The sequence below is a fragment of the Centroberyx gerrardi genome, chromosome 5 (genome assembly GCF_048128805.1).
Source record: "Centroberyx gerrardi isolate f3 chromosome 5, fCenGer3.hap1.cur.20231027, whole genome shotgun sequence".
Lineage (NCBI taxonomy): Eukaryota > Metazoa > Chordata > Actinopteri > Beryciformes > Berycidae > Centroberyx > Centroberyx gerrardi.
This window is the reverse complement of record NC_136001.1, coordinates 18,257,206-18,283,896: the sequence shown is the minus strand read 5'-3', so window position 1 is coordinate 18,283,896 and position 26,691 is coordinate 18,257,206. Positions and strand designations below refer to the sequence as shown.

Sequence of the window (26,691 nt, the reverse complement as noted above, 5' to 3'; positions counted from 1 at the left end):
CCTCCTCTGCACCTACCCCCCCACCCCTCCCACCCCTCACCCCCTCTGTCCAGCAGGGTGACCTGTGTCTTCTGACCTCTGTGTGTGTTTGGGTCGATGGCAGTAACGGCTCTGGGACATCGGAGGACCTCTTCTGGAAGCTAGATGCCCTACAGACTTTCATCAGGGACCTGCACTGGCCTGAAGAGGAGTTCGCCAAGCACCTAGAGAGTCGCATTAAGCTCATGTCTAGCGACATGATCGAGAACTGCGTCAAGCGGTGTGTGAGAGAGGCAAAGAGATAGACTGACACAAATAGATAGCTTACACGCACCATAGAGATCAATGTTGAGAATGCACATTTTACTACATACAGTATTTCTTAGCGCATAATAAGTGCATAACAATTTTTCAATTGCATTGCAGCACTAGGATGGCTTTTGAGTCCAAGCTGACAAAGAGCAGCAGGTCCACAGACTTCCGCATTTCCCCAACAATATGCACCATGTTCAATGTGATGGTGGATGCCAAGGACCAATCAGCTAAGCTGTGTGCAATGGAAATGGGCCAAGAGGTAAACTCTTTACCTGGGACAGTAACCTCGTATTGTAACATTCTGATACATTTTGTTCATATTTACAGAGAGAAAATGATCTGTTAATATGGATGTTTTTTTGTTGTTCCTTTATTTCAGAAACAGTACCACTCCCAGATAGACGAACTGATTGAGGAAAGTGTGAAAGACATGATCCAACTTCTGGTTGCAAAGGTACATTTGCTCGTCTTGAACAAACAACTGTCATAGTACTGTACTATTTTGTCCAATGATCAGAACACAAATAAAAGAGTGATTACAAGTCATGATTTTGTAATGATTGATGAATCCTGTCCTTACCTTTTATTTTTCAGTTTGTTGTCATTCTGGAGAGTGTGTTGGCCAAGATTTCAAGATATGATGAAGGCACTCTGTTCTCCTCATTCCTTTCATTCACGGTGAGATGAAGCTTCTCTTGTTTCAGCCTGGCTCAGTGTCATTCAATTGGCTTTTTCTTCCTCAACCTCAACCTGTATTTGACAATTCTATTCTGATTGCAGGTGAAAGCTGCTTCCAAGTATGTGGATGTACCTGTAAGTGATGAAGTCCTACTCTCTGTTTGCTTGCTGTGTGTACGTGTGTGTGTGTGTGTGTGTGTTTAACAGATGCACTGAATCTTTCATTATTATTCTATATTGCCTTTGATTGAGTAATTTGTGATACAGCCAGATCTTAGAATCGAACCAGTGATTAACCAGTGACCAACTCATGTTGTTTATGCCATTTTGCAGAAACCCGGGATGGACGTGGCCGATGGCTATGTGACCTTTGTGCGCCACTCTCAGGATATGCTGCGTGATAAGGTCAATGAGGAGGTGTATATAGAAAGGTTATTTGATGTAAGTAAGATGCCGTCTCCTCCTCACCAGAAGGGAGGGGCTTTCCAAAATGTGGCAAAACAACAGGGCAGAAAGGGATAAGTCCCATTTTGAGACCAGGGAATGTACTTCAGCCTGGCAGAAGAGGCCCTTCTGATTCTCTACTCCTTTCTTTCTTCCTCTCTCTATCTCTCCTCTCTAAACCTTAGCTGCTGCCCTCTGTATTCTGGTGTGCATTGCCACAGTGCTTTTGGGCCTTTGTGTATAAAAAAACAACAACTTTTGTTTACAAACAAAGAGTCCATAAAAGCACCCTCAAAAAGGATTATCTAAAGCAGTGCTCTCTGAATGGAACAGAATTATGTGCACATGATTTACATGTTTTGGCTAACCACTACATTTTACGCTTACAGGTATAGGCATGTGATTAATCGTTATGTAACATCATGCAATCAGGTTTCAGCTGAGAACACCACAGTTTTACTCCATAATTTAGGCAGACCTGAAAATGCACCTTGTACATAAAGCATGTCAGCCTCCTGGACAAATGACATCCAGCTCTCTCGGGTCCGTCCACATTGGAGCACCCGCTCAGAGTTTCTGGTTCAGTCGTTTTATGAACTGAAAATGCCGGGTGTATGTCACACTGCTGGATGGGCCGGGATGACTTAATGATGCCAATCTGAAAGGCTGACATGCTGTATACACATGGTCTATTAGAGGGTTGAGAGAGCACTGTCTTACAAAAACATAATCCTAATGGGATACATTGGAAGTAATGTGTCCTCCATGTGTGAGTTGAATTACACGTACTGCTGTGATGTGCGTGCTTCATATCATTCAGAAACAAATTGTACAGACCTGTGTCTCCACAGGCGTGTGATGGCTTTGTGTGTTTGAGAGATATGCAGTGATGTGCGGTGTGTGTGTGTGTGTGTGTGTGTGTGTGTGTGTGTGAAAGGTACTCAAAAGTGTGCTGTAAGTCTCCCTCTGATTTCATGTTTTTGTGTTGGCTGTAGATTTGGGAGGTGTGCAGTCTTGTGCTACAGCAATATGATTTTATGTTTTGGAGTGATGTGTGATACTGTTGTGAAGTGGGTTTGCTTTAGTCTTCGAGGTCCACACTGGCTTGTCTTGTCTCCTTCTGTCTCATCAGTTTTCTGGTGTGGAGTCTCCCTTTGTGTCCTCTGTGTGGCCCCTCAGTACATCGAAATCCTACTCTGCACTATCACGTTAAATTGTTCTTAAAAATGTCTCAAGCTGTGACTGTTTCAGTTTTAACAGTATTTTAAAATATAATTTAGTATAAGGATGTCTTGATGTCCCCCCTCCCCCCATTCTTTTTGATGCATTTCCATCCATCTATTTGCATGCATCTGTAAAGATTCCTAAATGTTGCCTAGGCTCTACTGTATCTCTCTTTCTTTCACTGGTTTATTTCAAACCTTTTTATCTTCTCTTGATTCTTTTCTTTCCTGATTAACGCCATTCCTGCTGCCTCCTCTATTCAAAAAGTGGCACTTATCTCTAAATGTTGCGTTGTTTTATCACATTATGTTGATTGGCATGATTTTAGAGTCAAATAATCTTCCTGTGTACATCTTCTAGCATGACCCTCCTCCTCAGAGTTCTGCCTCATACGCACATACAAAACTGTACCTTAGCACGTACTCAGCCACCCACCCACCTGCGAGGTCTGCATGCACTGCACGCTCAACTCGACTGTGAAGTGGACAGGCATCTGCATATCTGGCCTCAAGTTGAACCCTTTTAACCCTTCACCTAATCTTGATCTAAACCAAAAGAAGGTCAAACTGAACAACCAAACAGATGAAAGCCTCCCACTCTAATTCGGGCCTAATAAACCTCTTGCGTTCCTGCCTACTCACATGTTTAAAGTTGACCTATTTTCTTGATATTGGAGGGATGACAACTGTTTCTATCACTCTTGGGTGCTGTTCTCTTATAACTTGGAATCTGAACCATCTGGAAAACTCTCCCAATGTAAACTTGTGAAAAGGTATAAGAAAATAGCACCACCGCTCCCTGCCTGCTAACCATTTACTCACTTTCATTGTTTTTCTTTTGCTAATGAACTCTCGTCAAAACTACACTTTCTATTCTCATACAGTATGATAGTGCAGCAGCAAATGCAAATGCACAGTAGTTTTAGAATTTCAATATAGGGTATTTTTAAATGCGGCTCCACGGGTCTACTTGAATAAATAATTAACGATAGCTAAAAATTGCCTTCAGTAATTGATGGGCTATGCAATTTGTAAGCACAGCTTTTATGAAATATCGACGTGTAAAAAGTGTTTTGGTATTTCAAAGAAAAAAGGAATTACAGGTTGAGACAGACAAATCTGTAAATGCTTTAGTTTAATGTCTTCTCATGTCCATCTGGTGTATTCCTATTTTCTCCAAGTAGTAGTGTCAATGCTTTCAATGAGTAAATTCCTTTAAAATGCTTCTTTTCAGCTCTTCAGAGTGCTATACATGCAGTTTGTGTTTGGATGTCAAACTGTATTGGTTTGTAAGTGTGTGTGTGTGTGTGTGTGTGTGTGTGTGTGTGTGTGTTGGGGTTGTCATTTATTGAATCAAACAGTAAGGGTCCAATTTCAATAAATTTTCCTGACTTAGTTTTGTAGAGAGTGTTGAATTAGTGAGTATGGTACTAACAGTAGTTGGTTGGGCCAACTTGCACATTTGATCACTATTTCAACCAATCAATGTAATGCTCTTATATTAGGTAAACCTCCATATTTAATTTTAACAGCACCAGATGGAGACAAAAGGCAAGTGGAGTAATGTGAGTTCTTTCAAAATATATAGAATTAGAAAACAGAAATATGCTTATAGCTTGGAATCTTCTACTAGGTAATATTTGACTTTTGTCACATTTCTCCACAGTTGTCAGCTGTTTAGTTTGTAAAGTCCTCCCTTTTTCCATGAATACAGCCTGTTACCTTGTGTTGATGATTCCGACACATGAAATGCAAGAATGTCGTCAAGAGGCATAAGGGCTGGCACACTGACTAGTAGGCACACACTTGATTGAAATGAAGTCTAACCATATCTGACCATCTTGCACTGTGTAGCAGAAAGTGTGTTCCTCACTACATGAATAAACCAGTTGGGAAGTTTTGTTGAAATTAAGCCTAAATACAAACTGGACATGGGGTGGTTGAAAGTTTATGTTTTTGTCAGATATGCGTTTAGGTCTAGTACTATATGCGTGTCTTTAGGTCTAGGTTAGGTTTAGTTTGTGTTATTATGTGTCAAGTATGCGTGCGAGTGTGTGTTTTGCTGGAGAGTGTTGTGTTTATGTGTGTTTCAGCAATGGTACACTGCCACCATGAACCTACTGGGGACCTGGCTAACTGAACGCATGGACCAGCAGCTCCATGTCTACCAGCTAAAAATCCTCATCAGGATTGCAAAGGTAACTTGTCAGCACACAAGACAGCAAATAGCAAAAAGTCTTTGTCTCCATGTTGTGTCAACTGTGCTGATATACATCTCTCCACCTGTAGAAAAAGTACCGGGACTTTCGCCTGCAGGGTGTGCTAGACTCCACCCTGAACAGCAAGATGTACGAAACGGTCCGCAACAGACTGACCCTGGAAGAGGCCACTGCTTCAGTGAGGGAGGGAGGCATGCAGGGCATCTCCATGAAGGACAGTGATGAGGAGGATGAAGAGGATGACTAGAACGCGTGCACTGACACTCCATCCCCTCCCCTGAACCCCCCCCCCACCCTTCACCCCAAACCCAACCCCTATCACACTTTTGACTTTAGCCTGGTAACCGATGCATGTACCAACTCTGTTACTCAGATAGCCACTCTAGGACCTCTTTGTCAGCTCGAAATGCCTATGAAGGAACTATTAACTATAAAAATAGTACTTATACTGAGGAAAATAAAAATGTTGAAAAAATAACCATGATTGACAGTTTAGCTGTGTCATGATAAAGATAGCACCTTTCTTTGATTCATTCATTTCTAAATTCATTTCTATGTGTTACTAAGCAATATGGAGTACCATTTGTTTGACAATGTTGAGTGAGATTAATAGGTGTGTCCCTGTCCAATGCAAACCTATATGGCGCTTCTTTGTCGTATTCTACATTCATTAATGGTACATTGTCGTGATGATGAGTGTATGGACCCTTTTATTTCTCTTGTCTGTTTTTAAGTGAATGCCAACTGCTTCAAACTTAAAATAAACCTCTGTATTTAAGTTTACTGCTGTTACAGATGAACATCTTCTCGTCTACTCACTGTTATTAACATCAACAGTAAGGTCTAGACTTGCATTTTTATCATGTGTCAATGCTATGTGATCTCATCTCACACTTACTAATTAGAAATGGTTCAGCAGGAATCTTGAATTTAAATGAGTGGGTATTCTAGAGATGCAATATTCTCATAGCTCCATTTTGATAACTTGGGAGATTCTATTTTTATTTCAACATTAAAGGCCTTGAAACAGGTTCTATTTTAATTGAGTTGCACTTTTACAGAGAAAAGAGCTAAAATAATTTTCTTTTTTATTTAAAAAAAAAAAAAAAGTTGGTCTGTCTTTGTTCCGTAATTGTGTAGAATGAGATGTCTGGCATTTGTTTGAGTCTCACTGTTGTTTTGTATATATATATAATGCTGTACATTGCATTCTGAGCCATCGCTGCATGCCTGTGGGTTCCCACCCTCTCCAAACGCTTTCCGTTTTCTGTGTGAATTAGCTGGTGGATTCATTCTTGCTTTTGCCTTATGAAAGCCAACAGTTGTAATATGCAAGAGCTGTGGCCTCTAAATAAAATTACTGTACATGTGTCTCCTCTGTCATATTTACTAACTGCATGCCCACCTCAGTTATATACATACTATATATTATATGTCTGGAGACAGCTGTTACAAACAGCAGAGGGCGACAGGATTAACGGGATCTTCATTGTAGTTTGTCATTATGCCACTAAGTGAAAACATTAATAGTTCCATATAATACAAGGATGCAGTACATCAAAACCCATACTTTATTTAATGTATAGCAATACAATTTACGTATTAAATAACACTATTACACTATAATATGGTATATCACAGTATCATAGCAATATAAGACTATGATACTATCATATAAACATGTAATATAATAAATGGACAAAACCATTTTATTATTCATTTTCAAGTTAGAAAATAGACCTAACTACCAACCTGGCTGAAATGGACTGAGGTTAACATACTGGATCCCTAGACCTTTTTCAGTGTGAAAATGTCAGGAAAATCTGGTAAAAATACCAGTATGGACCTCAAAAGGACAGGTGTGATTGTGGATATTGTGGATTTACTGTGGAGACTTGGATCATAAATTTTCCACAAAAGTACAATCTGTTACAGGGCCACTTTACAAACCAAATTTTTGTATGAAAATAGAAAATTCTATGACCATAAAGAATAGATTGAATTCAAAGTTGTTTGTTCTTGAAGTAAATGTGTGCATGGCTTAGAAAAAAATTGCACTCATGTTTTAAAAGTAACAATGAGCAAGTTAGCATTCAATAAAAAGCAAGAAAATCAAAAACAGTTGCAGCAAAGAAAAGTTTCTTATTGAGCGAAATGATCAGCAATCTGGACTTTTCTCCAAATGTTGGAGAGTTTTAACTTGACTTCGCAATCTCCCCTTTGGTAGAGAAGTGGGTGAAAGCAGAGAAACATAAGTGGTCAGTATAGAATACACTGCGGACAGTGTATGTATAAATCAATGAAGGGAAAAGGGTTTTCATGGTTGAAAAGGAGTTATAATTATAGCCAGGAAATAAGTGTGCAGACATGGGGACAGCATATCAGCCCAGATAAAATAAAATTTACAGTCTGGATTTAGGTCTTAATATTTGACTAATGTGAGGAAAACATGATGTACGCTGATTATCTGTGGTGAGTTCCTGAGGCTACGAGAACAGAAATTTGCTTAACTCAATGTTATTATATTTGACACTTTTGAAACTGGGCAAACTGTAAAATGTGACAATTTGTTTAAAATGCTAATTCAGAGTAGAGAGAGAGTAATTGAGTAGTAGATCTCAGGACAAACCACCTATGTGTTGCAATTTGGAACCACATCTTTGGTTACAAATAAATAAAATAATGTATTGTGTGAATACGGACAAAATCTATTACATGAGTTAACAGGTGAGGTTGACAAAGCTGAAAAAATAACATGAATGGAGCCTTGCAGGCAATTCATCGCAAGCTTTAGTGTCTCCAAAAACATCAATCCACGCAAAGCCAGTGGACAAATAGGGATAACTATTCAAAAACATTGGTTGACTATTAAGGATATAATATATATTACAAAACAATATAAATCCCTGTAAAAAGCAATAAATGTTCACATTAGATGTTGTAACACCACTTCAACAAAAGAAACCATGAGTACATTTTACAAGACAGCAGTGAGATATTTGGACAATATATGAATATTATGCAAGTAATAAAGTCTCTAGACAGATAATAAGAGCTTCACCTATTTGGTGGGTAGCCTCAAATAAGTTAGTTTGACCAGATGACAAAGTGATAAAATGCATGCTGGGCTAGGCTGCGATGTGATGGTTTGTTTTGAGACATTTATGGAGTGGATCACTTGAACTCATCCTAGTCTTCATGCTTCAGGTTTCCCTCATGGCAGTCCAAGATCCAAAATGTGTTGCGTAGCCAGGGCTTAGCTGTGTAAATTTTCACTCAGTGGATTTAGGCAGTAACACTGATAGTATAGTGCAAACTGGACAGAGCTGCTTTTTCCTCACGACAACTTAAACAGGTGCAAACGCTCAGCAGGATAACATTTAGGACAAAAAAAATGACAAAAAATAAATATCAAAAAACTTTTATCAGTGTAAAAAAGTAATAAGGTTATTCATTTAACCAAGAGTCTGGCAAAAAAGGCCTCACAAAAGTTCTCAGATTTTTACAAATTAAGTGCCTGTTAAGGAAAATGTCCTCAGACGAGCGACTCCATGCTCTCTGCTGGGTCTGACTCGTCTGCAATCACCACCATCCCATTAGTGTCCATGTACATGGGGCTCAGCCCGCACTCTCTGGAACCGACCAGGCTCAGCATGGCCTTGTAAAGGTACTGGTACTGCTCCTGTACACACACACACACACACAAAGCAACAAATGGGACTCAGGTTAACATTTGCTTCCTTTCATATAGACTAAAACATGAGCATGTCAATTCTCTAAGTGCTTGAAATCATTTATGGAGATCCATGATCCTTCGTATTTGATAACCATGTTTCCTATAACTCACTATATCAGTGAAGACTCCCGGCCTCATGAGGTTGATCATCTTAGCCACTTGATAAATGTCAACTGCCCCCTCACTCTCCAGCTGCTGGGACAGGGTGGTGAGGGCACACAGCATGCCCGCTGACACTGCTCCATACCTGTTGGGAAGTACGCAAAATCAGTTCTGCAAAAGAAAAAGGTCTCAGCTGCCTCCCTATACTTTTGTTCTCAAATAATATATTGCACCACACTTGAATTGCCCTCTAAAGCTTCTCCTAAATCCTCAGTTGTTGGCGGGGCTCTTTGTTTTACTCCTGGTGTAGCTCAGAGTGCTCAGATCGCCTCTTTTTGCTATATTAAACCTAGGAAGCCATGCCTGATGTGGAGATACAGTATCTTCTCCACTGTGATTGTTTAATATTCGTAGCACGTCTGCCACATACAAACAACTGCCTCAATAAAGGAAACACTAGAGTAAATGAGAGATACAAAGTATATTGTGAGCAGGTGTGGTCCTTGACAGCTAAGATGTGCACAGGCAGAGATTTTCACAGAGAGGGATACTACGGTCAGGTTGCAGTGCATAAACCCCTTATTACACCTAAAATAGCATTTTTGCAAGTGAAGTGGTGCAGAACAGGCAGTAGTCTACTGAGCAGTGCTATGATCAGATGAGTCACCCTTCACTTTGTTCTCACTTCAATCAGACAAGCATGTGTGTGACAACAAAGGTACAAACTTACTCATCATGCACTATGGTGGGGCCATCTCGAGTCATGGCCTCCTCCTTGATGACATTGATGAGCTCGAAGGCGCTGCTGAGAGGAGCGTCTGGGTTGGGCCATTTAGGGCACTGGAAATGTCTTACTTCCAGAACATAGTCGTCCTGTCACAAACAGGAGAGGAGTGTTAACACGCAAATGCATGGACTAGGGATGCACCGATCCGATACTTGGTATCGGTATTGGGCCGATATTGGCCTAAAATGCTGGATCGGACATCGGTGGCAGCTAACGTTATAATCCGATCCGATCCAGAGCAATCAGTTCGAGCCCCCGGAGTAATAAACGGGCGTAGTCGCCTGCCGTAAAACATGCCTGAGTTTGCACGTGACGCGACACGAGTGAGTGAAGAAGTTGGAAAAAGAAAGCGAGCGTGCAGGCAATGTGCTGATGTAAACATGTCAGCGGTTGGGAATTATTTTAGCCACAAAGGGATGCTAGATGGCTATGCCATTACTAGCGTCCCAAAGATCTTTATCCAACTCACTTTACCAAGAACGCCTGCTCCTTAGCTCAAACTTACATCGAGTGTCCTTGGGCTTAGTATCATGTACACGCCACCATAAAGGTTTCAATTAAGTCTTCCGTTTTCACAAAACGAAGCTTTTTGGAGATGGGGGCTAAAGCTAATGCTACCGCGCTGATGACGCTGACGCGACCTGTGCGTGCGTCAGCGTCAGTGACTGTCAACACTGTCAGTGAGCGGAGGAACAGGCTGACAGCAGAAAGAGGTGAGATGCTTCTGTTTCTGAAGAAAAACCTGCCTCTTGTCCTTAAGTGATTAAAACTAGACTAGACTTGGCACACACTGGATGTTATGCCCAGAAAAAGCCTATGTGTAGCAGTATTTTTTCTGTCAGTTATTCACACTAAAGAAGAGGAAAAAAAATATAAGCAAAGGCTGTATGGTTGTTTCAATATTGTTTTGTAGCAGTATGCACTGGTCAGTTTATTGCTCTTTTGCACTTTTGTGAGTTTTTTTGCACTGTATCCCTATATTGCAGCAATCTTTTATATATCCTAGGAACTGTCATTCCTATTTTGGTCAGTTCTTTTGCCCTGCTGCTTTTCTTTTTTTTAACAATAAAATTATTGTTCCCATGTTATTTACATGTTGTATGCAGCTGTGTAATTACAGAAGAAAAAAAGGGGTCAATATCGGATCGGTACTTGGTATCGGTTGATACTCAAAATTCTGGTATCGTTATCGGATCGGCAGTAAAAAAACGGTATCGGTGCATCCCTAGCATGGACACACACAACTGACAACAAATATAGTGCTTATTTACTTGCGATGCTTTGTGCCATAGAAATCAAACAGATGACAGGTTAAGAAAGGTACATGTAACCAGGGACAGAGGGCAAGATACCTGTGTGGCCTCTAGGATGAAGTCGTGGATGATGATCTGCTCCTCATTGGAGAGGCACAGTCTGTCCTTGCTGATGAGTGTGACAGTAAAGGCTATACAGTTCATGGCCTCTTCCCGGCTTGGCCAGTAAACAAATTCATCCTCAGCCTACAGAGGAACAGCAACATGTCAAGACAAGACTGCATGTATGTACCTTGTTTATATTCTGAACTGATGCGCCTATCAAATGGGTACAATGAACAAAATTGCCTAAATATTGAGATGGGGAAATATTACATGTTCCATTGCTTCTGTTTTGCTGTCAATATTCCTTTGTTTGTGTGTGAGTGTGCACGTGCGTCTTTTCAGCTAAATATGCTTTGCACTAGATTAAAACACTACAGAGATAAAGGACAAATAAAACAGAGAAACATGAACAAGGGAAAACATTTACACGACCATTATTAGGTCTGTAGGTTACTCACCAGGCCCTGGTTGTCAGGCAGCATGACGATAATCTGAGCATTATGGTCCCAAATCATCCTCCAGAAGTCTGTGGTGGTGTGGGGTAAAGGATGCTGGGTAATGATGAACTCATTACTCCTGTAGTAACCCTGAGATGACAGAGGTCAGCTGTTAGCCTTTGTCAAGCTCAGATCACTTATACTGATGGATGAGTGTGAAGGCTAACAGAGAAATAATTATTTTCTAAGAAATGATCATCAGACGTTTAGATCAAAAGTCCCTCAGCAGTAAAACGTGCAATGACTGACTAAATACCAGCAGATCAGCAAGCATAAACATGCATGACTCAAGCCATCACACTGTACCATTATGTAGGACGCATTAATGTAATCCGTTCCTTTCATGCCGGGGAGAGTAGCAAGTCCCACCCGTGCTCGCTCCGCTGAGGAGAGAGAGAGATACAGAACACATTTTAAATCACAATCCAGGCCTCTATAATAATGTACTGGCTAATAATGCAAACAATCATTACCCAGTCTCACTGTTGCTATAGCAACAAGTACCTCATTTCTTCAGCCAGGATGCAGAGAATGCATAGAATCATAAACATAAAGGATTATGGAAATAGATTCTAATTTTGGAATATGAATTAGGTTTAATAATTTACTCTCTGCAAACTGGGAAAATGTATGATACTGCATTAGCAAATGCCATGGTCCTGGTTCTCACAGTATTCTTTCATTTCAAAGAGGAAACCAAAAAAAAAAATTAAAAAAAACCGTTTTAATTAGCCCTTTATTTGAATGTCATCTCAGCTCTCTGGTTCCCTACTGATCAGCTGCCTTAATCTCTTCTATGGAGAACACAGTATGACTAGGCTACTTGGCTTGCTAGTTAATGAACCTAGCATTTTACATACATAGAGGTACCGCTTATACAATGCGATTCATCATAAAATGCCAGAGTATGTGCTGTTTTTCGATCATCAGAAGATTTAGCTGTACACTATCACAATACATCACTGTATCACTGCAGTCCATGCAAATAGAAGAGGATCCCAGATGTAAATTCACCTATCATGGAACATCATCAAAATTCATTTGCATACTAGAAGCAGATTTGGGGAAAGATGTGAATATTTAAATTTATAGTTACATTTTCACAACAGTACAACTTTAAATTCCTTTAATCAATTAGATAGTACTAAATAAAGAACAGACTTGATTTGTAGAACAAGTTTTTCTGTGACACAAGTTTGATAGCGTCCGGTTATAGAGGAGTGAAGTGTCTCATTCTTACATGTTTGACCTGACTTCATTAAAGACGACGGCTCCATGGCAAGTGTGCTGTGGTAGAAATGATGGGATACTCACAGGGAACCACTGAGGAGTTGCGGTTCTTCTCCTTGTTGCAGTCTTTCTGGGCACTGAAGCACTCCACAAAGCGCATGTTGCACTGAGTCAGCAGCTGTAGAGAGAGAGGGCAAAGACCAGGCTGGCAGCTCAGACAATGAACATGGCTCAGAGTGGCTTCATAGAACACCGTGTTGTGAAATTTGTCTCGAGAGTCATTGCCAATTTAAGTTAAACATAAAAAATACAATTTATCATATTGCTGCTTTACACCTGAGGTTCAGCTTAAGTCCCACACATTAATAATATGCACATGAACATTGAAGGGAAGTGACATCCACAGTCCACAAATCAAAAACGCCATCTCTAAATCAGATTATTTGGGACCAATTAGTCCGCCTCCCCTGCTGATTTAAAGAGATGGAGCTTGATGAAACATTCATCAAGCTTTGCACAACGAGTCAGCGGGGGTGACAGACATGATTTTATTATAGCTAACATCAGAGACGCTGCGGCTATTCCCACCCGGAACAACCACCATGCACATTGCTAACAAGCTTCTGATCCATAGAATGCATCACTTTCAGTTTGAGGTGCGCTCACAGATGGTGACAGGAGATGAGCTGGTCTAACCGGGCTAGTCGACTCCCAGAGGGTTTACTCACCCTGAACTGCTTCTCCAGGCGTGTGCGGCCTGCCAAGCTGGGCGTGAGGATACTGTTGACATAACCATGGAGCTGCCAGGCAGGCACCTCCGTCTCTCTGCACAGGATGGCCTCCATCAGAGCATCATGGATGAAAACATATTGCTCCTATGGAGGAAAAGGAAACGAGACAGAGAAAACAGACAGCCAGAGAGTGAGACATTCATAGAAAGAGACACCACAGAGTCTCAGGTTATATACTCACAAGTTCTACAATTGCACACACACAATTTATACAGTGACAAAAATAAAGTATATTACCTATTGGAATACCAGGAATTAAACTACCAAGAGACAAAGTAAGTCGGAAGGCTAATTGATTCTGCTTTTTTACTGTATATGTATCTCAACCATTTCTTACATTGTAAATACTGAAAGTTCTGTATGACCTTTACCTGACGTTATCAGGTTATTGTTTTGTTTTCTTAACTTACTGTCCATCTTAATGTTGGGAAACTCCTTTGAATTATAATTTCAGATAATGAATCCAGTCCCCCCTCATAAACAATGACTTAAGAGTTTCTTACCTCTGTCTGGACTAGGTAGTTGCGTTGTGTACGGATATGTTTGAGAAAATCCAGGACGCTGACTGTGCTTTTGTCCTTGATTTGTTGCAGCATGCTGTCAATGACAATGTAAGTTCCTGTCCGCCCAACCCCTGCACTGAAGAGCAGAGCACAAAGCAATGAGCATCGCGGCAGGCCCATAGAGGGAGCTATTGGCCAAGCTAGCAAATACAAGGGTCTAACAATCACAAGTAACATACTTTAGACCTAGACCTACTGTACTGTACCTGCAGTGCACCAGGACAGGACCCGTGTCTGTGGTACGTGACGCAGAGGAGCGGTTGATGAAGGTGAGGACAGGGAGGGTGTACTCTGGGACACCCATGTCAGGCCACTGAGTATAGTGATACTGGACCACCATGCGCTCATTTAGCTTCCCTTTAGGGTTTCCCTTCTGACCCTGGAACATAAGAGCAGACATGCTTCAAATGAGAATAAATTCAAGTTCAAGTTCATTTATTTATATAGCCCTTCATCACAGGCATGTCTCAAAGGACTTTTCAGAGAAAGAACCTCATAGATCTAACTTATCAACAATCAGTGTAACACAAACACAAGGAAGTAAAACAAAGCACAAGACATACAATAGTTTTACCAAGAAATAGCAAGCCTACCTATCCTACATAGCCTAACCTACCTGGCATCACCAACCTTAGACCCTCAATGCATGCAAGGGAAAACTCTCAAGAATAAGAAAAAAAATCAAAGAGACCTTGGGCAGGCCAAATCAAAATACAATACATACAATTGGCATGGAACACAAGTTGTCAGGTTTAAAAGCTGAAAACCTCATCTAAACAACCTGAAGGGATTTTCAGAATACAGATTTGAGGAGCGCTCACAGATTAGAGTTCAGTATAGCATGATTACGACTTTCAGTTACCTTTTTAACTTTAGTGTTCCGTATGAGAAACCGCCGCAGTGTGTAGCAGGCGTGCACTTTGGTGCTTTTCAGCGTCACCACAATGTTTCCATATTGCTCGCTGTTCTCAGTCGGCCAATATTGGTCACATTTCCTCTGAGGGGGAACAGTCACAATGAACATTAGATCGCATCACCTTTGAAATACAACAATGTAGGTCACCTCTGTACAACACTTATTTCATATTTTCGCTTTGTGAGGATGGAAGTGAACCTACTCTCCCTTTCTCTACTAGGTTGGTGATCATGACAATGATTCCCGTGTTCTGCTCCCACACCATCCTCCAAAAGTCCTCAAAGGTAGACTTCAGAGGGCCCTGGGCAGCTATATAAGCTTTGGGCCGGTTGTAGCCCTGAAAGAGGAGAGAGGTGGAGAAGCAATCAATATTTTACCCATTACCTGCACCCCCTGATATATTGGTTAACTGAGATAATCCATAGGCAGGTAAGGGAAGCACTCATCAACTCCACTGCTTTAACCCAAAGGAATTGAAAACATTAGAACTTATGGAAAACCCTAGAGTAATAACAATCTCTTAACTCAGTGTCCACCATTGTTTTTCAGCATCAAGTTTGAACTTTAAAATATATGAGTAAATAATTGATCTGATCACTGATTGTTATTGCTTCAAAAGGAAGAAAAATAATGGTAGCCAAAAAGCAATTACTGCATTTACAAAAAATGAAATCTGTCAGTTTTCTGATTTTGACACCTTAATAAAGTTCTCAGCATGTCATAAAACTAGAGTTGATTTAGGACTCTGGACAATGTCCTGCTGTTCACACCAGCCCCTTTTCAATTTCAAGACAGCACCCAGCTGAATCAGACACACAAAGAAAGCAAAAGAAAGCCTTGAAAGACTTAAACATGTCAAGTGCCTGATGAGACTTACATCCACGAAGTTGGCGTTGATGTAATCACTATGTTTGGCATCTTTCCCTGCTAGGGCTCGTAACTTCACTCGACTGTGGTCATCTAGGAAAGGCATAATCATGTTTGTGTCCATCATTAACAGGATGAACTCATCAAAAACATTATCAGATTCTGTAGCAATACTCATCGTAAAGTGATATAACAGTTGACTCACAGGCCACAATGTTGATGTATCTGTTTTTGTGCTTGTTGTCAGGATGATTGGAATGTTCTGCTGTGATTTTCAGGTCCACTGTGGAGCGCTGGACCTCCTGGGGAGGGAAGGACAGAGGAGGATGGAGAGAAGAAGAGGAGAGGTCCTGGTGTGATGGGTTGAGATTTAATGGAATAACCCTCTCTAAGTAAGCTATCCTCACTCAACTCAAACTATTACAGTAAGCAATTAGTAAATTATTTTTGTGTTTCCTAACAAGAACAAAAACTTTCAGATTTCATTTGCTCCACCCCTGGAGCTGGTGGGGATTCAGAGTCTTGGTCAAGGACACTTCAGCAGAGCAGATGCTTACTGCCACCGGGGCTTGAACCCGCACCTCCAGCTGAAGGACGGTCTCCCTACTCTACTCTCCCTACTACACCTCACTGCTGCCACAGAAGTAGCGGTGACTGAAAAATAGTAAAACTGCATTTCCCACACAGCTACATTGTGGTGAATTTGAACACTATATGAATAATGTACGCATGCAAACACCCCATTGAATGACCCCAATTAGAGTGAATCCTCTAGGGGTAAAGTGTTTGCCTGGTTTCTCAACCTGGTTACACAGACAATGTGTTCTTATCCTGCCAACCAGCAACTCGACCTCCTTTAATTATCCTCTGTCCCTCTTGATCTTACCCTCTCTCCCTCTCTGTATCTCTCTCTCTCTCTCAACCATCTGTTCAACAAAATGAGCAACCATACACACATCAACACATGCATAAAATAATCTCATACCAATGTTCAGACCTAAACCTCATTTGCAGACACAACACGTGCGGTGCAGAGAGGGGGACATGTGCTGTGTAGTAGTAGTATTGGTAGTAGTAGCCTATCAGTGTTTTTAATTAACTCCCGGAAAAAAACACAAGCACACACAAATAGATTTTCATTTATTCTGCAGTTTTAATGTGTTGTGACCTCTAGCAGGACTTGTAGTGCTCCAACACTGATCATTAGTGAAGTAAGCAGGGTTGACACTGTACCTCAAACTCCTCAGAGAAACCATGAAGGTTGTTGGTGTAGAGCTCCATGATGTGTTTAACAAACTGCCTGACGGGGATGGCCTCCATGTCATCTGCATGAGAAAAACAGAGCTGTTAGGAAAGTGCCTCTTGTAGTGTGTGTGTGTGTGTGTGTGTGTGTGTGTGTGTGTGTGTGTGTACTGTTCAGGGTTTGTGTGTAGCCCCCCATGTATTTTGAGAATGAATGTGTGTGTGAGGTGTGTCAACAACTCACAAGAGGAAACCAATGTCATTTGTCAGGTTTTCTAATTCCAATTTGACCAGGGGGCAAATGGAATGTGTGGTTTGCTGATGTCCAATCAGTCACTCAGAGAGTACAGTCTCTCTTTTAGTGGCACGGCATTGAAAGAAAAGAAAAGAAAAGAAAAGCAAAGGGCAACCATGTCACATGGAGTTATGGTTTTAACTGACTAACCTCTGACACAAACGCCTATATTTGGTATTTTGAGCATTTAGAGGAGGTAGCATCTGTTTCATATGAGCCACATCAGCCCCAAATTACACATGAGGGAGCTGTGATGAGGAGCTGGTCACCAACCATCACACTGAGACAACAGCGCAGGGGGCCCAGCTGTCCTGGCTACTGATGCTGGCCAATATCTTAACTAATACACCCTTACAGCTGGGGCCATAGGGCTCTTACTTGCTTCAATGGTTACAGGGTGTAGGTGAATGCTGGGTTTGTTAAGCTGTTAATTTGTCTTTGAAATGTCTTTCCTTACCTGTATTTGTATCAAGTGACAAATCAGTGAAGCTAATCAGTTAAGTCCATTAAAATGGTTCTGGGTGAAATGTGTTTTTAGGTAATAGAAAGTGAACTAAGGGTGATTTAGCACCTTTTTTCTTGACTGGGAATAAAACCTACCAAGGACACAGTGATAGCACAATAGACATGCACTAAAACAGTCATGTACACATGCATGCTTGCATATACACACACATATACAGCGCAAGATCCAGGCTTTTGGTTTCACTCTCTTATATAATTTCTCATTTAAAACTATTTAAATATGTACAAATGTCCAAAAAGAGATGAATTATGCAATTCAGAACCCACAAAAACAGTCACTGTTCTGTTAAGCCCACTTGTGTTAACATTTACCAGCACATCTCCACTTTTACACAAGTTTAGCACATAGTCAGTCAAGAATGTCAGTGCTGTGAGAAGCACTTTGTTTCTCAGAGAGTAAAGCAGGGAGAAATGGGAACAGAAAGAAAGAAAGGGAGAGACAGCCAGACAAGCAATAAAAGCAGAATGGATGGGGAGTCGATACTGGCAGCAGCTGTACTCTTTAACTAAGGTATCACAGCCTTGAAATGGGTCTTAGCCAGAGTCCCTGTGCTTTAAATGACTCTGTAAAGTAAAGCTCTGATATTGACTAGCTGCCATGGCGCTGCTACTTGGAACATTAAAGGCTAACAAAAAGCCAGTCGCATTACTCCCACAGAGGTGCTCACAAAGTAATTTTGCATGTAAATGTATAGGAATTGTGCAAATGAAGACGTCAAGTTAACACAGTGGAAGTTAACACATTGAAAATAATTACAGGATGACAGGCCCGGTCCTTATAAAGTTACAGTCAATAGTTCCTTGTGGATGTGTCCTGTATGCAGTATCACTTAAAAGTCCAGGGTGCTTTATCCCTTTTGGGACTTTTTGTTATTCAGCTTCAGTCTTAAAGATACAGTTCTTTTAAAAGTTCAACCTCAAGCCACCCAAAATGAAACTACTGACAGTGAATCATTGGTATACTTGAATACATAAAGGTATAACTAAATATAATATGTCTGGTGAACACAAGAATGTAGTGAATGGAGCAGGATGTGGCTCACCTGGTATAGGGATGACGGGAATGCTCTCATTGGCCACCACCCGCGGAGAGCTGCTGTCCTCCACATAGAAGTGAGCTGTCTGGAAAAATCTCCTATAGGGACACAGGGAGACAAATGCAGCACTATGAAACCATACATTAGCAGCACAGATAACGCCACAATAAACACTCTATTGGTCAAGATGTTATCACATTGTTCTCAGGTCCAGTCTGTCGACATCTGCATCTAAATGGTGAGTGGAATTACACGGGAGTGGCAGAAAACTGCTAATGAAAACCCCAGAGTAGTTGGGAGCACAGCTGATCTCAGCCAGATATGAGTCACTGGCAGTGAGCAGCTCCTGGAAACAGTCTGTGCTGACTACAGGGAACAGGTAAACAACACACAGCGACAAACAGCACAGTGCCAAATTTAGCTCCTACCCAAACTGAAAACAACAAATCCAAACACATTAGAATCCCCCCTTCAGGGCAATGTGTTCAAGATTCAAGAAATGCCGCTCCGCTTTGAGGACAACAAATTCAACAATTGTGACAAGATAAGCTGACATGATAAGCAATATTTTATCCAAAAGCTCAAACTCCTGAATTACTTTTTCAGTGTGCCCTTTCAAAAAGAAAGAGGCAGAAAATGAAGAAGGAAAGACCCCTGGTGTAGAGTCACTCTGTATGTAGGAGTAAGGAACCTCAAAGGCCCTAAATGACTTGCACACAGCACCCCTCGCCCCTCCACCCCTCCCCCACACTACCACCCTCCCTCTCACACACACACACAATGCATATAACTTAATGCAATGCATAAAGGTTAGTCCTACCTGTACTTGATGCAGAGGAGGGAGCAGATACTAGTCATTCTTTGTTTGAGAGAGATGGAACAAAAGAAATAGGGGAAAGAGGCTGCACTCTATTTAAAAGATATTGAGAGAGAGAGAGAGAGAGAGAGAGAGAGAGAGAGAGAGAGAGAGAGAGAGAGGTGTGGAGGTGAAAGGAACAAATGGGGAGGGGGGAGTTCTCTCCTGGTTTGCGTCACCGCCTTCTAATCTAATGACTCCCTGTGGGTGCAGATGTAGTGTGGCTAACTAACCAGCATTGTCAACACCAACACCTCCCCCCTGCTTCTCTCTCAGGGTCCCAGAAGGAGAGGCTGCATGCTTTTGGGGAATGGGGATTGGGATGAAATAGGCTGCCTGAATGGATATCAATCCTAAAACTGGTTTAAGACATCCCATTCAATATTGGCGTCAGCAGCACTGAGAGTCACTAAAAACGGGATGGGATGTGCTCTCGGTTTAACATCTGGGAGATTTCACCAACCGTAAGAGCCTCAGAGGCTTCCAGATGCATGATTACTGTAATTCCACCAATTAATTGCATTATATTTAGATTCATGACCTAGGCTTAACTGCAATAGCAAACAAACAAGCAAACACTAACTGAGACAACAAAGGTATTAAACCTTAGTAGATTGTCCAGTAACACATACTATTAAATTAACAATTATTACTACAATGGAATGTAGTGCTCAGTTGTTAATGACCAAAACAACTGAGAGCTGAGAATTAAGTTTTCACCTCTCCAATGGCTGCACTGTTATCAAAGACCATGCAGAGAAAGAACAGACAGACAGAGAGAGAGTGAGAGTGAATGGGTTGATTTCATCTTTCATCATGGTCTCTTCCCCCCCAGGGGAGGCAGCCATTGTCTGTGAACTGTCACAACAACTGTGATGGCCCTTTCACATCCCAAAGCTGTCCTTCCTCTTCTACTCAAATACCACAACTCTCATCAATTCACCCACCAACTGAATCAGCAACAATCATCCTGGTTTCAGTGGCCCGATTATCTATAGCATTTATTACTCCATGGAGCTGATGACCATCCGGCTATTTTTACTGTTATATTATCCAGCAGCACACATGCCACAAAATGACACAGTAGGGCGTGGATGGCCCATGAACGCCTACTGTAGGGACCTCACACATCAAAAAAGGTGTAAAACTGACTTGCTAAAACACAACTAACACATTCCAATTATTACATATTACATATTAACAACAGCAAACAGAAAACAACATCTAAACATACTATACACAGACAAAAACATACACAACTGGGGGCAGAGCCAATGCATGCAGTAAATAAAGCATGGGGCTGGCTGAGGAAATGGTCCATAGTGCTATTTGTAACTCATTAGCCAGCCCACATGTGCCAGTGGCTTGGCCGTGTAATTACTGGGGCTGAGCAGCATGGCTGGGGAGGACACAGATGGGACCCCTCCAGGTCTCCTGCCCTACACTCAGGTGGGGGATAGGGTTGGTGTAGGACAGAAGAGGTAAGAAAGCAGTTTTACCTCCCAGATCGTTTGAGATAGGTGGTACAACTGCATACATACATACATATACACACACACACACACACACACACACACACACAAATACACAAATATCCTGACAGACCCAAACACTCAAAGCAGACGGGCTGGAAATTCATGCAAGACATGCAAGCGGGCGCATCACCTTACCCAAAATGTGAGTGTGAGTAAATGTATATTGGACGTTATTAATATGTCTGGGGTCTTCAAGCAAATCTTAAGCTCATATAAGAGAAGAGGGGAGGGATGAGGCATTTCCATAGGTAATAATTTATCTAATGACATTTTACTGTTCTACCAAACTTGTTAAACAGGATAAGCAAAACGAGCCCTCTAGGACGAGGTTAGGTGTCAGGTAGATCACACTTTGTCTTGAGCTTATGCAATTTCTCACCTCCAGTAAACCAGCACAATCAGCAGCATTATAAGACAGAGCAGAGTGAGAGCGGAGACCACCACCAGGGGGACGATCCACACCATCCTGCCCATCCCGGGGTGGGGGCTTCGGGTCATGTTGGACAAGCTGGTTCTGTCTGGAACACATCGTAAATACTGATGAAAATCTGATCGTGGAGATGCTGATTATGGATGATGATTGAAACGCGTTTGTCTGTTGATACTGCCATGTTTCGAAAATAAATGAAGACATATCTATACATATACAGTATCTATACACTTGGAGTACTGGTCATTTCTGTCATTTCAGTATCCGTTGGACCTTGCACCCAGTCTAACAGATATTCTTTGACATTTTAACTTATTTGAGTTGTGCAGTTTCCTGGTCTGTAACATTCCAGAATACAGCATGGATACGGATTGTCTGATGCCAGTTTTTAATCAGTTGCTCACATACCTATGTCATTTGTGACATTGTGATGGTATAGTATGGTAAATCAAGGCTTTCCCAAATGAGGAGGAAATAGGAAATATGTGTTAAAGCATTGGAAAAAATATCCTGGTAACTGTTTTCTCCCCTGAAGGGAAGTCCTTTTAGGAATATGCTCACAAGAATTCCTCAAGGCACCAACCCCTCTGGCAGGCAGCTTACTTCTGCCTTCAGGCCTCTAAGTTGTAGTGACACTCAAGCCTGGAGCTTTTGTCTTTGTGCAAGGTGGAAACCAATGTAGTTACTGTCTAAAATCAAGTTGTTTGTTATGCTAAATTGGGCTCCATGAATGTCAGTAGTGTTGACATAATGCTGCTATAGAGGGGATGTGATGAACTGACAGAGAAAAGTCACCTATTGTGTTGTGTGATAGCTGCCAACAAGACAACAAGGCCTACTGGGATGTCATACTGGATGTTTCCATTTTATAAAGGGATGTTTAAAACTGAAATAATGATTGTGCAGTATTAGTGATGTGCAGTAGAGGAAGGACTAGGCCTAGGGAAACTCACCAGTGTGGACAGAGAATGGCCAGAGACTCTTCTCCTCACCACTGATCTTCGGGGAGACAGTGGAGCTCTGGGGAATCTGCATCTCTGCTGTGTCATTACGGGGCTCCTGAGTGGGGACCGCGTCGCCGTCTTTGGGGTTCTTCTCTTCGTTGACCAACTGGTCGTCCCTAGTGCTTGGGGGAACTGTGATGCCCTTGACAGTAGGCTTCCCTTGTCCTTTCTCTTTGGCTGTGGATGTTGGGGTGGGGATTAGGGGCTCTTTGGTCACGGTGCCATTCAGCTGCTTTTCCACATCATCAGGTGCGGTCTTGTTCTTCTTTCTCTTCTCATCTTCTCCCTCATCCTGCTCCCGCTCTCCTTCTCTCTCCCCCTCCTCCTCCTCCCCCTCCCCGTCCTGTGCCGCCTGGTTCTCATCAGTGGGGGTGTCTGTGTCGGAGCCCTGCGGGGCCGTTGGCTCAGTGCTGGACTTTGCAGGTGGGCCTGACGGACGGGTGGGGTTGAGGCCGGCCTGGGGGGCCTGGGTGGGCCAGAGGGAGCTGGGTAGGGAAGAGATGACCCCACCGCTGAAGCCCAACCCTGCCAGCAAGGTGCTAGTCACCACCGATGCCACTGTGGCCTGGCTGCCGCTAGAGGAGGGGCCCATTCCTGTTGCCATGGAGACAAAGGAGAAGGGGATGCCAGAGGTGGTCCAAGTGGAGGAGCCAGAGCTGATGGGAGCCATGTCTGCCGAGGAGGCTGGAGACACTGTGGGCTGATGGAGAGAGAGGCGGAGTGAAAGTGGTTATCAAACACAATCATGTCAATGTCACTCTAATATGCAAAAAGAAATCTGTGCTGCCATCTTCTGGTCAACTCACCATCCCAGTTTTCACAATACGTGATCCTTCAAATATTCTTGTTGTATTAGCTGGAAAACAGAACAGCAAGCAAAAAATTAAAAATCAAGACGTGTTTGATATAGAAAAATGTGATCCTCTCCTCTAAAAATACACAATGCCTTGATAGCTGAAGGGTTTCGACCAACTACCTCTGAACAGCAGTGTTTGGCTGAAATCACTGCGCAGGTCTTGCCGACATACTGCCTGCACTCTGAACAGGTACAGGATGTCAGGGGACACATTAGCTATCACTGCTTTCTGCAAGAGAAAAGATGCACATACATACACACTTAGTACCTCTTGAAAACATGCTAAACCACTGCTTTGCCTTCATCCTGTGACCCACCGGTTGGTTGCCACTTGTAGTTTAACAACCTCTGTTCTTGCCTTTTCTTATATTAAAATGGTCTTCAGAATGGAGGGGTGGCTGGATTTCTGGTTTTGAGCAGTTCGCAACTGATTGTCCCTGGCGGCACAAAGCTAGTGGTTCTCTAAAATAATTCAGATAAAGGTGTCCTGAGATAGAAATTGAAAACTGAAATGAAAATGAAGTGGGCAAAATAAGAGAGGGCTGGCGAGGGAGAGGAGTGGAGGCTTGGGAAAGTGGGTGATAGACTGTGCTGATTGAGAATAACTAGCTAGAGAGAGAAGTCATGGGCACATGAATCACACTTTCAGGGGTGGCTTTTTGTGCCATAAATTAATCAATAATAATAATATAAACGCAATTATTATTATGATTATTACTAGCATAAAATACATTACATAAAAAAACAAGAGATTGCATAAACATTTGTCAATAATAAAAACAAAGAATTAAGAGTCGAACAGTAAGCAAGTTCATAAAAAGGTGTTTTAAGAAATGTCTTAAAATACTGAAGTGATAAAGGGAGCCTAAGCTCCTCCAGCAGGCTGCTCCACAGTATAGGAGCCCTGATGGAGAGCGCTCTGTCCCCTTTGGCCTTGTGTCTAGACTACTGTAGAAAATGAGACTAGACTTCAGAACAGATAGTGTAGGAGGGCTCTGCCCCAGGCCCTCGGTGTGCGGTCTGGCTTGTGGGGAGTTAAAGGTCGGTAACGCAGCTGGGGGCTTAACCATGTAGCGCTTCAAAATTAAATCACCTAAAACTAACAGGTAACCAGTGTAGGCATACTAAAATTGAGCTGATATGGTTTCTACGTTTGGCACTGGACAGAAACCTTGTGGCAGCATTCTGGACAAGCTGCAGGCGACTTTTGAGTGATGCAGGAGGAAAGGGAGCTGCAGCAATCCAAGCGAGAGGAATTAAATGACCTAGCAGTGGTGGATAATAGTGGTTAAATTTTTCAAATAGTTCTCAACTGCAGGAAGCCTGACTGCACAAACCTTTTAACCTGCTCATCAAAAGTTACATTGCAATCAAAGAACACCCCTAGTTTCTTAGCTATGGATTTCACGTTAGAAGCTAAAATCCCCAGTTTGCTGTGGATCATATTATGGGAGCGGGACCAAAAGAAGAATTTTGGTTTTATTATCGTTAATTTGAAGGACATTCTGGGCCTTCCAGCTCTTAATATCTAAAAAGGCAGTTGGGGTCGCTGGGCTATTAAGGGAGCTGGGTGTCAGACGAATAACAATGGAAAGACATGTGACTGAGGGAAAGCATGTATAGGGAGAATAAGTTTGGGCCGAGAGCAGAACCCTGTAGATGTAAACTCTGCAGAATATATCTTAGGAGAAAGACAAATTATCTACTGAGACAGTGAATGTTCTATTGGAGAGATAAAAGCTGAACCGGTTTAGCGCTGTGTCTGGGTTAGTCAACTGTCAACCCAGTGTTTAAGGCGGTCGGGTGGAATTGCATGATCAATGGTGTCAAAAGCTGCAGTGAGATCTAAAGAATTAAAATTGCACAGTCACCTGCATTTGTTGCCAAAAGAAGGTCATTTGTGGCCTTCAGGGGAGCCGTCTCAGTGCTGTGAAGCGGTCTAAAACCAGACTGGAATCTTTGATGTTGTTAAAATATGTTATTAAAATTTTAAAAAAGACACGAGTTGAAAGACTATGACTTGAGATAAAAGAAGTTTAGATATAGGTCTATGGTTATGTTGTATATATGTAAATACTTGCATATAGACTTTTACTCATATTCATTTTTACTACTTTTATTATTATTAATTGACTATTATTTACTATTAATTAATGAATGACAAGTTTCAAATAAAGCCATCTCTGAGCCTATATTGAGACTTATATATTGGCCTGCTTCACAGACAGATTTGAATTTCTGTGTGAAAAATAAACAGATAATGGAGAACGCTCAAACTGACAAAAGCCACAAGAGTTTACCAATGCATTGCACATGTTAGACTCTGCAGTGTGTGTGACAGGCCTACGTGTTTATTCTCAGCCAAGTGAGTGACAGGGGAGTGTCTGGGCCCTCATATCAACCAGCAGCCACATCGAGAGTCCATCACAACCTGTCACCTCCCATACACACTGTCACCCATCCTGACACTCTCTGATTCTGTCTGGATACATCTGAGGCTCCGCAAACCAATCAAAGCCGTTTAAACCACATCTAAAAACCGCTGAATCTAGACGATCCCAGGAGACCGCTTTGTTCTCTGGCATCGGGTCTTTTAAATAAAAATGTAACTCCCTATCACAGAGAGCGTGAGTGCAGTTCATAGTGGTGGGCTGATATTTTACCGTGTTCTAGTCTGTATCACTTACCATGCTCTGGTCTCCAGTCTTGGCGAAGGTCTTCTCATTAGCTACATCACTTTTGACCCAGCTGTAGGAGACCATGTAACTGGTGATGGGTGGGTGGTAGATGGTCAGTGGGCGTTCCCAGCTCACCATCAATGCCGTCTGGTTCAGTGGCTGGATCTTCATGCTCACTGGGGCACTGCTGCACACTGAAAGACCAGAGAGAAGAGGGGGGAGGTGACAGAAAGAAGGAGGAGGAAAAGAACGAGTAAACAACAGACGAGTAAAATGAGCAAGTAAAATGACTGCCAAGACCAAAATAGTGCCATTTTCACTTTACAGATTCTTTAAAAACACTACCACTGCAAACTGGTGAAAATGAAAGGCTCTGGCTGGGAGGAGTGCTTGACCACATGTATGTGTGTGTGTCCATTCATGTGTGTGGGTAGAATCCAGGCAGCCCTTTGAGAAACCTCTTATTACAGTCTGCTGCTGACTCATTAAGCCATTGCCAGTCGAAAAACCTCCAAAGGCAAAGGATAA

General features: G+C 42.0%; 2 protein-coding genes across 14 annotated transcripts in view; one reads left to right on the top strand and one right to left on the bottom strand.

Annotated features, from left to right (window-relative positions):
- Positions 1-6,188, top strand: part of cadpsb (Ca2+-dependent activator protein for secretion b) — a 64,664-nt gene extending 58,476 nt beyond the window's left edge. For 11 of the 12 annotated variants that reach the window (XM_071905506.2, XM_071905503.2, XM_071905505.2 and 8 more), the window contains 8 exons: positions 104-259; positions 406-553; positions 674-748; positions 889-972; positions 1,075-1,107; positions 1,306-1,413; positions 4,733-4,837; positions 4,929-6,188. In XM_071905506.2, the coding sequence (XP_071761607.1) occupies positions 104-259; positions 406-553; positions 674-748; positions 889-972; positions 1,075-1,107; positions 1,306-1,413; positions 4,733-4,837; positions 4,929-5,105 (886 nt within the window). In that variant the 3' untranslated portion in view covers positions 5,106-6,188. Of the gene's footprint in view, positions 1-103; positions 260-405; positions 575-673; positions 749-888; positions 973-1,074; positions 1,108-1,305; positions 1,414-4,732; positions 4,838-4,928 lie in introns of all 12 variants that reach the window. The other variant, XM_071905504.2, reaches the window with a different exon arrangement.
- Positions 6,189-6,427: 239 nt separating this feature from the next.
- Positions 6,428-26,691, bottom strand: part of ca16b (carbonic anhydrase XVI b) — a 104,515-nt gene continuing 84,251 nt past the window's right edge. The window contains exons 9-29 of one of the 2 annotated variants that reach the window (XM_071905510.2): positions 26,173-26,357; positions 23,606-23,714; positions 23,436-23,485; positions 22,579-23,329; positions 21,575-21,713; positions 18,811-18,902; positions 16,939-17,030; positions 15,911-16,007; positions 15,716-15,798; positions 15,041-15,175; positions 14,785-14,919; positions 14,129-14,301; positions 13,863-13,998; positions 13,297-13,443; positions 12,653-12,746; positions 11,645-11,721; positions 11,300-11,428; positions 10,836-10,982; positions 9,427-9,569; positions 8,706-8,841; positions 6,428-8,540 (exon numbers count right to left, since the gene is read on the bottom strand). In XM_071905510.2, coding sequence (XP_071761611.1) covers positions 8,394-8,540; positions 8,706-8,841; positions 9,427-9,569; positions 10,836-10,982; positions 11,300-11,428; positions 11,645-11,721; positions 12,653-12,746; positions 13,297-13,443; positions 13,863-13,998; positions 14,129-14,301; positions 14,785-14,919; positions 15,041-15,175; positions 15,716-15,798; positions 15,911-16,007; positions 16,939-17,030; positions 18,811-18,902; positions 21,575-21,713; positions 22,579-23,329; positions 23,436-23,485; positions 23,606-23,714; positions 26,173-26,357 — 3,197 coding nt within the window. In that variant the 3' untranslated portion in view covers positions 6,428-8,393. The remainder of the gene's footprint in view (positions 8,541-8,705; positions 8,842-9,426; positions 9,570-10,835; positions 10,983-11,299; positions 11,429-11,644; positions 11,722-12,652; positions 12,747-13,296; positions 13,444-13,862; positions 13,999-14,128; positions 14,302-14,784; positions 14,920-15,040; positions 15,176-15,715; positions 15,799-15,910; positions 16,008-16,938; positions 17,031-18,810; positions 18,903-21,574; positions 21,714-22,578; positions 23,330-23,435; positions 23,486-23,605; positions 23,715-26,172; positions 26,358-26,691) is intronic. The other variant, XM_078283691.1, reaches the window with a different exon arrangement.